Genomic DNA, 14,552 nt, shown 5'->3' with positions numbered 1-14,552 from the left:
AATCTTTAGAACTAACACGTCACGCCACACTTTCAGAGTGACGTTTCTTTGCTTTGACGTAATAGATTGCACGAGGCTTTAGAAGAGATCGAGGTTCCAAAACAAGCGTCTTCAATTTAGCTGCCTCGACTGCAAGACATTTTCAGTAAAATACACGTAAGTAAAGTATGTAGGATAAACAGAATACTACATGGCTTGCTGTGTCTTACCAGATTTACACTCGTTGCTTTTTCAAATAGTGAACAGCTCGCTTTCGCTCGCAGTTCAATATTTTAAAAAACAACTCGTGTAAATCTGGTACGACACAGCAAGCCATGTAGTATTCTCTATGTATCTCGTCAAAAGCCGTGAGGGCGTAAAATTTGAATCATATCACCCATATCTTGTCCTTAATAGGCGAAATATTTAGCCTGTAGGACATAAAGCATTCTCTCTTTCCTGCCAACCCCCCATCCCCCAAAAGGGAGAGAAAAAAGAAAGATAAGAAAATAAAAATAAATACAAAAGAAGAGAAATTTGTTTGGCATGCTCTATAACGCAAAACGGGATGTGTTCAACATCTGCACAAAACTGGCCCCTTAACTTGATTTTGAATATCTATTCATCTATATTTATTATTTATTCATTTTCCTGAGTTGAAGGGCCAGCTAGGCGGAAAGGAGTGAGGGGAGAAAGAGAAATAGTAAGGAAAAGATAGGGGAAGGGCTCCTAATATGGACCGGCTCCTAATATGGACCACCTCTTGATCTGACAAACTAACGGCGCTAGAGCGCTAAAAACAATTTCATTCGCTGTATTCACCCTCTCTGGATAACTTGCACATGTCAAAACAGTTGCAGAAACACAAACCTCAAAACCGTTAGGCTGCTTCTCTTTGTTTCACTTTTGGCAGCGTTCACTCTAAATTTAACGCCTAAAACGGACTTGTTTCTGTCCACAGCCAAAGCTTTTATCACACAAAACTGGGGCGGGGATGTAGCTCAGTCGGTAGCGCGCTGGATTTGTATCCAGTTGGCCGCTGTCAGCGTGAGTTCGTCCCCACGTTCGGCGAGAGATTTATTTCTCAGAGTCAACTTTGTGTGCAGACTCTCCTCGGTGTCCGAACACCCCCGTGTGTACACGCAAGCACAAGACCAAGTGCACACGAAAAAGATCCTGTAATCCATGTCAGAGTTCGGTGGGTTATAGAAACACGAAAATACCCAGCATGCTTCCTCCGAAAACGGCGTATGACTGCCTAAATGGCGGGGTAAAAAACGGTCATTCACGTAAAATTCCACTCGTGCAAAAAACACGAGTGAACGTGGGAGTTTCAGCCCACGAACACAGAAGAAGAAGAAGAATCACACAAAAATTGCTATATACGACAGCTATGACCGTATTTGTTACATTTTAGCAGTTTTGACCCCGAGTTTCTACTGGAAACAAAAAGTAATAGCAAAATCTCAAAGTAATGGACCACCTTCAACAAATCGAAGAAAATAAAAGCTAAAGACTATTTTCATTAATTCATTTAGAAGCTTGCTGAAAATAACCTATAACTAGCCCTCGAGCTTTCAAAAAAATATATCAAATTGTCTTCTTTTTGTGGAAGTTGATAATTTCACTTATTTTCACTCTGATTTTGATATGCTTCTTTAGTTTCCTGGTGTGCTTCAAATAATGCTCTCATCAACCCGAAACAGATAAATCTAAAGCATATTTGAATTAGTCTGTTGAAGTATAGGGGGCTTTTGACAGTGATTCGTGAAGGCCGCTTCACTGGTCCATATTAGGAGCCTGGGCGCCTAATATGGACTATTTGTGACTTTTTATGTATTTAATTTTTGCTGAATGTCTATCGAAGCTATTTCACTCTAATTAGGCCAAACGGTTCACCTAAGAGAGAAGGACTACCAAACACAAAATGAAACTTCTTCGCAAGAAAACAAGCTAGTTATTAGCATGAAACAAAAATTGGTCCATATTAGGAGCCCTTCCCCTACATAAGATAAGATAAGATAAGATAAGATAAGATAAGTGTCAATTTTCACTCGGTTGAGTTTGGTATACGTCCAAGAGGAAGGGTAATGTTATCTCACGCAAAAGCCTTGACGGATCTATGCTGACGTGTAAAACGGATTTTACGTTCTCTTCTAGCTTTTACTGTGATTTGAGCGAAGCGCTTGTACGGAAATATATTCGTGATAGAGAGATCTAAGTTCTGTGTACAAGTCTGCATCTTTTATACAGGAAAGACTTGTTCTCATCTTGAAGAGAGAAAAAAAATACCCCCTCCCCCCCCCTAACCCAACGTACAGTGCTGCGCCTTTAAATGCCCACTCCGCGTCGTAATACTAGTTCGCCTCACAGTCTCAGATCTGGGCAGGCTTTTACATGGGATAAGACCATCCCTCCTCTTGGTCACATACCTCAAATGAACAGCCTGGATACTTACTCTCTGTGCAGAGTTGGAATTAAAAAACAATTTTTCTGCTGTCCCAACACCTGTTCCTTGTCTCGGAATTTTGTTAAAGAAATCATTTCGTATAAAACACTGGTGCCTTTTTTTCCGGAAATCAAATCATCAAAAATACCACCTCACCACAGCAAACCGTGAGGGTGTTGATGACCTATTAAAAGTTGAGGGACGGTCTTATCCCATGTTAAAGCCTGACTATTAGGGTTTTAACGTCCTCTTAGACCAACTGGTCTATATTGGGACAGGTATTGGTAATACGCTGAAGATATGGTGTGATACTTTGATTCGAACAAGCCCGCTGTGGTTGTCTTCTTCGACACACCAGCATTGGGTTTGTCTCGTCAAAGTATCGAAATACGATCATGATAATCAGAGACGAGAGATGATGCATGCGTGTCTTTGTGTTTTCCAAGCCCTGAGACTTTCGCTGTGAACGTGGGATCTTTTTCGTGCGCATGTGTGCACACGGGGGTGTTCGGACACCGAAGAGAGTCTGCACAAAGTTGACTCCGAGAAATAAATCTCTCGCCGAACGTGGGGATCGAACCCACGCTGATAGTGACCAACTGGCTACAAAGCCAGCGCGCTACCAACTGAGCTACGTCCCCGCCCTGTGTGTTAAAGCCTGGCAAGATCTGAGTCAGTAAGGCGAACTGTTTTCACGAGGGGGAGTGGGCCTTTAAATTCCGGGTTTAACATAGGGAACGTAATTGGGGACCTTGCGTCCCGTGTTGAGTTTTATTCCTCTTTGGGAAATAAGGTCAGACAGAAGAACCAATCACTAAATCCGCTTCTTCCTCCTTCATGAATTATTCATTGGGAATATTGAAATGATTCTCTCTGGGTGCGAGGGTGTGTGTGTGTGTGTGTGTGTGTGCGTGTGTGTGTGTGTGTGTGTGTGTGTGTGTGTGCGAGTGTTTGTGCATCAGTTTTGCCGCAGCAGTTCTTGAAATGAGCAATTCTACAGCCATTCATGGATTTGATTTACTCCTTTAATACGCACAGAACCTTTTCCACAAAAACATCAACAAAAAAGTAATTTGCAAATGCAACAAACAATCTTTCCATTGTGTATGTATACGCTATTGTAGACAGACGTACAGATACAAATACATGTTCACAAAGACAGATAATACATATATAGCCATAGTTAGACACACGGACAGACAGTCAGGCAGACAGACCGGCGGGCGGGCAGGCAGGCAGGCAGGCAGGCAGGCAGGCAAGCAGACAGACAGACAGACAGACAGACAACACAGCAGTTCTTTTTACTGTGTGCCCAGTAGAAACGTCAGTGTTGCCGTAAACCAGGGAACAGTTACACACACAAATGTCAAGTTCCACACTCGTGACATTGGGTTTTTTTCTGTCAATATGTAAAATGAAGCTGGAACGACCACACACAAACTAAAACGAAATGCATAATTCCATCAACTGTAGCTGTAAAACACAGAACATTTTCCTTCGTTTTCGCGCACAGATGAATAACAAAGCTTGCGCTTTACACAATTTGAATTGGTGACTTTCCGCAGATACCTTTTTACGCAAAACGCCGAAGACAATTGCCGAACTGATTTGCATTTTAAGAACGCCTTGAGGCAGGCACGAACTCCTTTCTTTTCAGTTCGACTGCATCGGTGAGCTTACCCCACCCCCTACCCTACTCCCCCTTTCTCATAGTTTTTTCCCCTCGTTTTTGTGTGATTTCTCGACTACACCATTTTTGAGCACAAAAAGAATCTGACACAATTTCTCGGCAATGAAAATCCAGAACACAACAAGCAACGTTAAAACAGAGAATGAACGCTGAATATTCCTCTTCTTCTTCTTCTGCGTTCCTGGGCTGAAACTCCCACGTACACTCGTGTTTTTGCACGAGTGGAATTTTACGTGTATGACCGTTTTTACTCCCCATTTAGGCAGCCATACGCCGCTTTCGGAGGAAGCATGCTGGGTATTTTCGTGTTTCTATAACCCACCGAACTTTGACATGGATTACAGGATCTTTTCCGTGCGCACTTGGTCTTGTGCTTGCGTGTACACACGAAGGGGGATAAGCCACTAGCAGGTCTGCACATAAGTTGACCTGGGAGATCAGAAAAATCTCCACACTTAACCCACCAGAGGCCGACGTCTTACCACCCCGCCACAGCGCCCGTCAGCTGAATATTCTAAAGCAAAGGCTTTCAAAGACGACACGCAAGATTTTCCCGTCGGGGTTCACATACATTTACTTCCACACTTTGAAGAGTATTTCTCTTGTGTTTTTTTCCGTCTATCAAAATGACACCATCGTCAAGCATGTCATGGTATTAACTGAGTGCGAATTATATTGATTTGCACAGGTTATGCATTTGATAAACTGCTCCGTACCATTCACTTTCTGTGTAAATCCATCCAAATGTGTCAGTGGGTGCATGACCCCGTCATTCCACTTTGTGCAAAGTACGAACACCAATAAATAAAAAACAAGAAATTCCTCCGATAGGAACTACACCCCCGTCAAAGGGAAATAACCTTCTCAGTTGGTGGCAGTGAGAATGGTTATTTCCCTTTGACCAACGGGGGTGTCCGTCTATACCAGGCCTTGTATAATTTTAATCCACCAATAACTCCCTAACCGTGTGTTTGACTGGTCCCAATTTTTGTAAGGACCGTCTCAGGAATGTATAGAACCTGTTCACCAAGTTTGGTGACGATCGGTCCGTTCATTCTTGAGATCTACTTGCGAACACAAACACATCGAGTGAAACCTATACACACCCCTATACCGGGGGTGTAAAAAGCCACAAGCACGACACTGTGAACAGTCGAATACGTTTTATCTTTCACAGCTTAAAATTGCACAAGCATGTTCATTTATTTCGTCTTTCTTTTGGAAATGGTCCTGTCATCTTCCGCATTTGTTTAATTATATTATATATCAGCAATCACTGATGTGGTCTGTTTATGATTAAACTCCTTTTCAAGCACAGATCAGACACTATAAGCACAATGGGAATAACACGATTGACCTGAAGTATCCGCCAATCCCTACGAAGAGCACAGTTTAAACAATAAATACGATCGACATTACAGTATTCACCTATCCTTACAGCCACACAAACAAGCACAACATCTTGCGCAAGCAATTTCCACCTCTTGTCTATAACAAGCACAAAACCGCGAGCAAGCAATTTCACCCCTTGTCTACAACAAGCACAAAACCGCTAGCAAGCAATTTCACCCCTTGTCTACAACAAGCACAAAACCGCGAGCAAGCAATTTCACCCCTTGTCTACAACAAGCACAAAACCGCGAGCAAGCAATTTCACCCCTTGTCTACAACAAGCACAAAACCGCGAGCTAGCAATGTTACCCCTTGTCGACAACAAGCACAAAACGCGAGCGAGCAATTTCCATCTCTTGTCTGCAACAACACACACCGGTTGAAGAGGATTCAGTAGCGAACACAAAGGTGAACCCACTTTCCGCGGCACTGTCACACACACGTGCACACCGCTCGGCACTGCTAGCATAACAAGGGTTAACGCCCCTCTTGTTCTCAGCAGTCTGGAGGACCATCACCTGCTAATCCAATCCGCACAGGCCGCCAGCAGAATCAAGGGAGCTAACGCAATTCCACCCGCGGACGACGCGACCCTGCCGGATCCGGAGTCATTTCCCCTGGGAGACAACTCCGGGTTGTAATCGATGGGAGTTCTCTCCCGTCCTTTAGGCTCCTCGTAGGCGGCGGAAATACGGTGCTTGGGCCCTCCAGGGGAAGGAGGGAGGGTGACGGAGAAGGACACAGGGAGGATCTGGGTTTGGCCTCCCCTCCTACCCCCTGGAAGCCTCCCCGTGAGGGACTCCATCCGGCCCCCGCCTGACGTGGCTAGAGCCGTAGAGCTCATCGTTGTCGTGGTGGTGGTCAGAGGTAGGTACTTGCACGGGAACTCGTCAGGGCGAAGGCGGAGAGAAAGCAGCGGGGTCCTCATTCCCACCCGGGCGTAGTTCCACGAGTTCTTGTCACACTGCCCCGCCACCATCATCATCGCTTCAGAAGCGTCCATCTGGGTGAACAGCAAGCACCTTGCATCCTTCTTGTCCTTGACGTTGCGAAGCATCAGCACACTCTCCCAGTAATGCCCCTCGTAGTGCGCCAGACAGGCGTAATCCGCCACCCAAGGCCCAGGGTTAGAGCTCTCCACAGCCGCGTTGTAAGGCAAGGAGCTGATGGTCTCGCCTCGGCTGATGACCTGCCCACAGCCCGAGTGGAAGTGGAGTCTGAGGCGAGTGCTGTCCTCGCAGTGCTCGAAGAGACTGCCGTGGCAGAGCGAGCCGTTGGGGAAGGTGGCGGTGAGGGAGAAAGAGGAGGAGAGGTTGCAAGGCACGCGCTCCAGGGCGGGGTTGTGGCTGATGATTGGCTTGCCTGTGTCCTCCGTAGTTCTGAAACGAGTAAGCACAGGAGAATTGCAACCAAATGAGATAGAAATCCAGAAAAAGATAAGACTGCTAACGTTCCAAAATTCTGAATAAAAACCCCAAAACAGGAATGTATAGTTATTGTGAGTATTGTAACAGATGATGTATATATCAAATGATCATTTTTATTGTAGAACATAATAACATAATTAATATTATAAACCATTCCTTTTTTTAATCCAAATTAGAGAGTGTGCTGTAATACGATCTGAGAAACCAAACGCGCGTTAACGCTCTAAATGAATACGACAAGTGCAAACAGAGTAACAGAGAGTGTGCTGTAATACGATCTGAGAAACCAAACGCGCGTTAACGCTCTAAATGAATACAAGTGCAAACAGAGTAACAGAGAGTGTGCTGTAATACGATCTGAGAAACCAAACGCGCGTTAACGCTCTAAATGAATACGACAAGTGCAAACAGAGTAACAGAGAGTGTGCTGTAATACGATCTGAGAAACCAAACGCGCGTTAACGCTCTAAATGAATAAGTGCAAACAGAGTAACAGAGAGTGTGCTGTAATACGATCTGAGAAACCAAACGCGCGTTAACGCTCTAAATGAATACGACAAGTGCAAACAGAGTAACAGAGAGTGTGCTGTAATACGATCTGAGAAACCAAACGCGCGTTAACGCTCTAAATGAATACGACAAGTGCAAACAGAGTAACAGAGAGCTATGCGGAACCAATCTCCTGGCACCTGAGAATAACAAGCATTGACATAAATAATATAAGATGTTTGATGGGTTATTGACAGACCAGCTTTTTTGTCTGTCCGAGGGGGAGCATATTGTCTTTTGTTTCATATTATTGACCAAGGCCTATGATTCGCCACCCCCCCCCCCCCAATCACACTCACGAATAAACAAACTAGAATCTCACCTGTACAGATCACGGATAGGCTCGGGGTCCATCCCAAACTGGTCATCGGAGCAGATGGACTCCCCAAACTTCTCCATCAAGTCAGGCCACACATAACTCCTACTCAGCGTGTACCTGGGACAGTGGTCAAGAAAAGGTCGAATTCACTTACATCTCATCATGCAAACAATATCCAGATCTATATAAATGGTTGTGAAAACTGTCTTTTAATTCTGACATTAATTGGGCGAAGTCGATTTCGCGAAGTCAACTTCACGAAGCTGGCTGCACGGAGCTTGGGCACTGCATGTTCGATTAAAAAAGACTTTATGAAGACCATGTATAACACATTCACAGAAACAACACTACTGCCAACAAAACACCAATAGTTAGGCCTAAAAAAAAAAATAGGTGTGGTTACGGTAACCCGACCTACCCTATTTTTAGGGGCCGACCCTATAACTTTTTATTACATTTGTCAAAAAAAAAAAAAAAAAGAGTGCAAAAAACGCAATGAAAGCGAAAGCGCCCGAGTCGCACACTTATTTCCCTGTCAAGTACCGGTAGGTTTAATTTGTACACATTAGAAAAAAAAGTTTAAAAAAAAAAGTGATTGCCTACCTACCTACCCTATTTTTTTTGGCTAAGTTACCGTAACCACACCTATTTTATTTTTTGGCCTTACGGTAACCCGACCTACCCTATTTTTAGGGGCCGACCCTATAACTTTTTATTACATTTGTAAAAAATTATAAAAAAACCCCAAGAAAACGAGTGCAGAAAACGCAATGAAAGCGAAAGCGCCCGAGTCGCACACTTATTTCCCTGTCAAGTAGGTTTAATTTGTACACATTAGAAAAAAAAGTTAAAAAAAAAAAAGTGATTGCCTACCTTCCTACCCTATTTTTTTTGGCTATGACTGTGACCGTTACCACACCTATTTTTTTGTTGGCCTTACCACACAACACAACAAAACTGATGCCCAAAACACCCATGTTCGCAAAGTCGACCTCCGACTCAATTAAGAACAGCCTTTACGGTAAATACTGGAAAATGAAATGGAAATCAAGTTCAAGTTCAAGTTTATTAGTCCATAACCCATGGGGGCATTTTGAACAATAAATACAATCAATACAATCATGATATATGCTAATATAATAAAAAAAATAATAAAAATAAAAAATTAAAAAAATAAAAAATAAAAAAATTATGAAAAACTGTTACAAATTCTATTAGTAAAGTCCAAAATATTCTTTAGCAATTTCTTTTTCTTAGTAGCAAACAACTTTTTAAATTTAAGTGCATTAGGTTTTTTCCAATAGTAAGGTGGTAACAACTCAGCTCTTTCTTCTTTGAAAAAATCACAGACAAATAAATAATGGAATTCATCACCTATGTCATGCGATACACATTTGGTGCAAGTTCAAACGGCTACTTCCTCGCCACTGTTCTAAAAAGCGTTGAGAATTTTCAGCAAGAAAACATTCGCTATAAATGGAAATACTGGCAATGTCATTTGTAACCCGGCCACGGACAGGACAACATCACCTTTTGGCATTGCCTCACCTCAGCACAGAAGGACCAAGACGCTTGAACTTGACGCACGTGTATCGAGGCCGGCACCCATTTTTAAACATGGACACCGTGGTGTACATCTTGGTCCTTCGCGAGGGGCTGTCGGGATACACCACGCACCGGAAGCTGCCCATGTTCTCCATGATGACGTCACTTTCTGTGACGTTGACTCTGTTGAAGCCATTGGTGTCCATCTGTGTGCAGAAACCATCAGGAATCAGTTGTTTTTTGTAATCGCTTCCATGTTTCTGCTTGAATATTAACAGTTAGATAGTCTCGGTCAGTAACAAAAAACAAAACAGAACAAAACAAAACTCCACCAGACCAGCACCAGCACCAACGACAACAACAACATCAACCACACAAAACAACAACGACAGTAAAACAAAACCGAGGCCAAAAACGTCCATACCAATTGCACAAATCCTCAAAACCGATCAATTCCACCCCCTCCACCTCCCTTCCCCCACCACGTTAATAAACAAAGAAACATACAAACATGCCTGCGTCAACCACACAGAACAACAAAACCACAAAACAACCATACAAAACAACAAAACTGCTGCCAACAAAACACCCATATCAATCACACAAGATAACAAAACGGATGCACAAAACGCCCATATCAAACAAACTCCACACGTTTGCCGACCGACGGACGTGGAAAAAAAAGAAGAGAAACAAAGCAAGTGTAACCCTCCCAGAGAACCCTGTAAAAAAACACGGTGGCCTTTCTGCTTGGTGTGCATGATTAACTTGAATGGAAGGGAATAAAATCGATAGCGGACTGCACTCGGGTTCTCTGTTCAATTTGTTCAGTCTGAATGGGTCTGTCAACTGCTTTATTTGCTGTGAAATCTGCCCTGATTATCTGATATTCTCTTTTTGTGGCTCAGGTCTTGAAACTCTGGTTAAGAGTCGTGGTTTGAATGACGGGACTCTTGATATTAGAGACGCCGAAGAAATGAGATAAAGGAAGAAAGGAGCGAAAGAAAGATTTTTTTTACAAGAAAGAGACGAAAAACGAAGAATAAATTGAGGAAATGAAAACTTAAGAAGAGTTGAATTTTACGAGAGAAAAAAAGGGAAAAGGAAAAAGAAAGAAGAAGACTTTAAGGAAAGAAGGATGTTAACAAACAGAAGTTCTGAGAATGAAAAAAAAAAAAGAAAGAAAGAAATCAGAAGGTAAAGAAAGAAATACATGAAAAAAGGAAAATAGGAACGTGACTGACGTGTAAATGAATGAGTGACAGATTTAATGAATAAACGAATCTATTAATTACTTGGCCTTTTTGCAAGGGCCCGAGTTGACAATTTTCATACTGTCAGCAAAATCCTGAATTCTATAGTTCAATTTACATACCAATGAGTGAGAAAAGGGTATGCACGTTAAAGATCCCACGATTGACAAAAAGGGTCTTTCCTGGCAAAATTGTATAGGTCCAATTCATTCTTCTTACTCGGCGTGACGTTATCAAATGGATCGGCTAGCTTTAGCCCTAAGGGGCACAACTCCGCTCATACTCTCTTCGCGCCGCCATATTGGATGCCGTCTTTGTTAGTTTTCTTCATTGCACTCTTGTTCTTTTTGCGTATTTCACTGTGTATGCAGACAGGGAAAGGCGCGAGCGCCGTAACCAACAGCGAAAACGGCCACACGACCACTCAGCGAACAGAAACAGAATCCCTAAGCTGCCTAAACGACAATAGTCAATCTATTGTCCCGAACCTACAACCCGGTCTGCCCTCGGACGGACCACCCTCATCTTCCAAAAAGGGATGAATTGTCTCGTTGCTAAACCAAACAAACACCCTCCCTCCAATGAACCTGTACGCATAGTACACATACGGGGAATATAACCCGTTAATATACGATCACAATACTTTTAGTACAATACATCCTAGTACACACCATGGAGGAAAAATCCCACCATAAATCATACATAAATGATTATCTTTATTGTTTTTCTTCTTGTGAATAAACACAAGAAAGAAATGGGCTGAACAAACAAATACACGAATCACCCAGCCTTATATAAGCCTCAGTCACTGTGAGGACATTTGGGTAATAAACCACCAGTACGTGCAAGTACATCCAAAAAAGGGAAATGAATAATAGTCATCTATAAATTATTATTCTCAATTGAGAATCAAAATAATGAGGATATGGGTTTGAATAGTTGTCCCCTGACGAGGCTACCTTTCAGTTTCCCCAGAACACCTCTCTAAAACCACAAAGAAGATATCCTAGCAATTTGAAACTGTAAATATTGCCGAAAAGTACTACAATTGGGAGAGGTACTTAGGGATCTCTGGGCTGCCTACTGCATTTGCCGGGTTTGGCAGACCCTTGATTTTTACCCCCTATGCCACACAACGTGTCATTTTTACTTTTGTCGAGTCGCCACCCAACGCTCAAGCACTGTCAGAGATCGTGCAAGGCATCCAACATGGCGGCGGATGACCAATTCCAGAGAGTTACGACCCGTGATTCTCATACCGCGCGCGCCGAGTAGAAATGCTGTTGATAACTTGAGTTTCTGCAATGGGCCTATAGGCGTAGATAAAAATGTCCACCAAAATACCCGTGTGACCTGGAATAATAAGCCGTGAAAGGTGGATGCAGCGCCTATAGACAGTCGATCTACTGGCCGATGTGAATGCGTGACATATTGTGTAAAAACAAATCCATCTCACACGGCATTAATAGGTAACATGCGCCTTGAGTCGCCTTGTGTGGTGAGATACGTGCGCGATATAAATCCTTGTAAAAAAAAAAAAAAAAAAAAGGATCAACAGGGAGAAGAAACAAAATCCACTGTTTTCCTTTTCAAAACTGTTTCCGCACTTTACAAAATAAACTCAAAGAGTCAAAATCAAAATAAAATAAGTCAATTCAACTATCCCTTCTTTGGTTCGGACCAAAAACTCTTCAAACAATTGTTTCACAGAGGGATCCATTAACCTATCTTCGTTTTGCTCCCGAATTTTAGCTTTTCCGGATTTTCATTTCATATTGAGGCAAAGCATAAAAGAAACCTTGGAATAATGAGAATATATTTAATTGGATGAGATTGATCATTGATGAATATCGCAGCATATCAATATCCTGAGAGTAATGCACACGGCATTCTTTCAGGACTGACTTTAACAGGGGACCCGTGCCATCTACAGAACTGCTGGTTCCTTTGCAGGCAAGTTCTTCGGTGATGTCGGGTATCTCAAGCCAGGAAACATGTCATTTTGCTATCCATTTTCATTTCAAATCCACAACAAGACTAACTCAAAAACTCCACTATAAAGAGTTATCATGCTAATCGCCTTGACTGTTTTGCAAGGGATTGAAATTGATTACATTTCTATTGTATGAACACACACACACATACACACATACACACACACACACACACACACACACACACACACACACACACACACACACACACACACACACACACAAAAGGGCAAGCACACAAAGAGCTCTAGATAAACAGAGTAAGCCAGCCTGTCAGTCAGACAGACACACACACAGACAGATAGACAGCCAGCCAGCCAGACAAACACATTAAAAAGAATCCAAGAGTCACTCACCTGATACCAATCACCACGGATACGACGCGGAAAGGAACACGTGGCGGGAGGGTTGTCGGCGTCACACACTTTGCACGACTTGTGACACTCATGCCGGATGTAGCTGTTGCACGTGACCGCCGAGCATTGTGGGTACTCGTCATCACACAGGTGGCGGTAGACATACCTCTGAAGATGAAGCACCAGATACTTCACTTCCGAATCGCCTTCAGTTAGGGGTATTCCCAGCAGCCGTCGAGGACTTCTTGTCAAACAGGCGAGATCAGTGAAGAGAAAAGCGTTGAGGTGGTTTTCCGACGTTTTTGGTATCCGCAAACAGTACAGATCCAGATCGTCGCGCCGACGGAGAATGACGAAGTGATCTCCCCCGTGCCTCCAGGTGGCCACCGGTAGGGTGCGCTGCTTGACGAACATGGCGGCGGAGCTGGGGAGACAACCCTCTGAGATGAAGTCGAAGAGGACCCCTTCCCCTGTGAGGCAGTCGCTCTCGAACTTCATGGGTCTGTGCATGTAGTTGCACCCGTTCTCTCCCAGCTCCGAGTCCGTGATCCGCATGCTGTAGCCACCCCGGAACGGACTGGGAGTGTAGTCCTCCGTCAGAAGTCTGAAGGACACTAAAGGCCAGGGGTCAAGGTCGAGGTTCCTGTCCTCGCACAAGGCCGGGTCAAGCTGACTGCTCTCTTCCGACCACATCATCTGAACGATGGACTTGCTGCGGCGTATGAATTTCACGCATGCGCTGTAGTCCAAGAGGGTCGTAGGATCCGTCCGCTTGAGTAGAAACTTCCCGTGAAACGTCAGCGAGCACTTCCATCGCACAGCAGGCAGTGATGACGCGCTGTGACGTATTTCCAACACATTATGACGAATAGAGTAGCAGGAGTCCCTTCCCCGGTCGTTCCTTATGCGGGTGTGCCAGTTACATTTTTCGTCACCCTCCGGAGACTGCAGGAAATCCGGTAGCACGCAGGCATGCGCCGTGAGCGCTCTGGTGATGACATGCGCAGTGAGGTAGAAAATGAAGCATAGCCAAGGGAGAGAAGGCACGAGACTCTTCATGATGCGGCCTCTACCACCTGGAACAGACAATGACGATGATAAGACTTGGAATTACTCTTGTCAACACTCTTTGTATTCACACAGTATTTTAAATAAGGTGGGCTTGTCATACATTTAAATAATTTTGTGTGTGCTTTACACAGTCTTAAAGACTCGGGCGTATCGATAGGTGACGGGCGCAGTGGCGTGGTGGTAAGACGTCGGCCTTCTAATCGGGAGGTCGTAAGTTCGAATCCCGGTCGCTGCCGCCTGGTGGGTTAAGAGTGGAGATTTTTCCGATCTCCCAGGTCAACTGATGTACAGACCTGCTAGTGACTTAACCCCCTTCGTGTGTACACGCACAAGACCAAGTGCGCACGGAAAAGATCCTGTAATCCATGTCAGCGTTTGGTGGGTCATAGAAACACGAAAATACCCAGCATGCCTCCCCTGAAATCGGCGGATAATAACAATATCAAAATAGGTGGCAAATAACAATATCAAAATAGGTGGCAAATAACAATATCAAAATAGGTGGCAAATAACAATATCAAAATAGGT

General features: G+C 43.7%; 1 protein-coding gene across 1 annotated transcript; it reads right to left on the bottom strand.

Annotated features, from left to right (window-relative positions):
- Nucleotides 1-3,344: 3,344 nt before the first annotated feature.
- On the bottom strand, nucleotides 3,345-14,025 carry LOC138975653 (uncharacterized). The gene is made up of 4 exons (XM_070348386.1): nucleotides 12,954-14,025; nucleotides 9,354-9,556; nucleotides 7,809-7,922; nucleotides 3,345-6,889 (listed from the first exon to the last, which is right to left on the bottom strand). Exons 1-4 carry the CDS (start codon nucleotides 14,010-14,012, stop codon nucleotides 6,025-6,027), a joined length of 2,241 nt encoding a protein of 746 aa, XP_070204487.1. The 5' UTR covers nucleotides 14,013-14,025; the 3' UTR covers nucleotides 3,345-6,024.
- Nucleotides 14,026-14,552: the final 527 nt, after the last annotated feature.

Source organism: Littorina saxatilis, linkage group LG9 (genome assembly GCF_037325665.1).
Source record: "Littorina saxatilis isolate snail1 linkage group LG9, US_GU_Lsax_2.0, whole genome shotgun sequence".
Classification (NCBI taxonomy): domain Eukaryota; kingdom Metazoa; phylum Mollusca; class Gastropoda; order Littorinimorpha; family Littorinidae; genus Littorina; species Littorina saxatilis.
The sequence above is the reverse complement of the archived record's forward strand: the minus strand, read 5'-3'. Positions and strand labels throughout refer to the sequence as shown.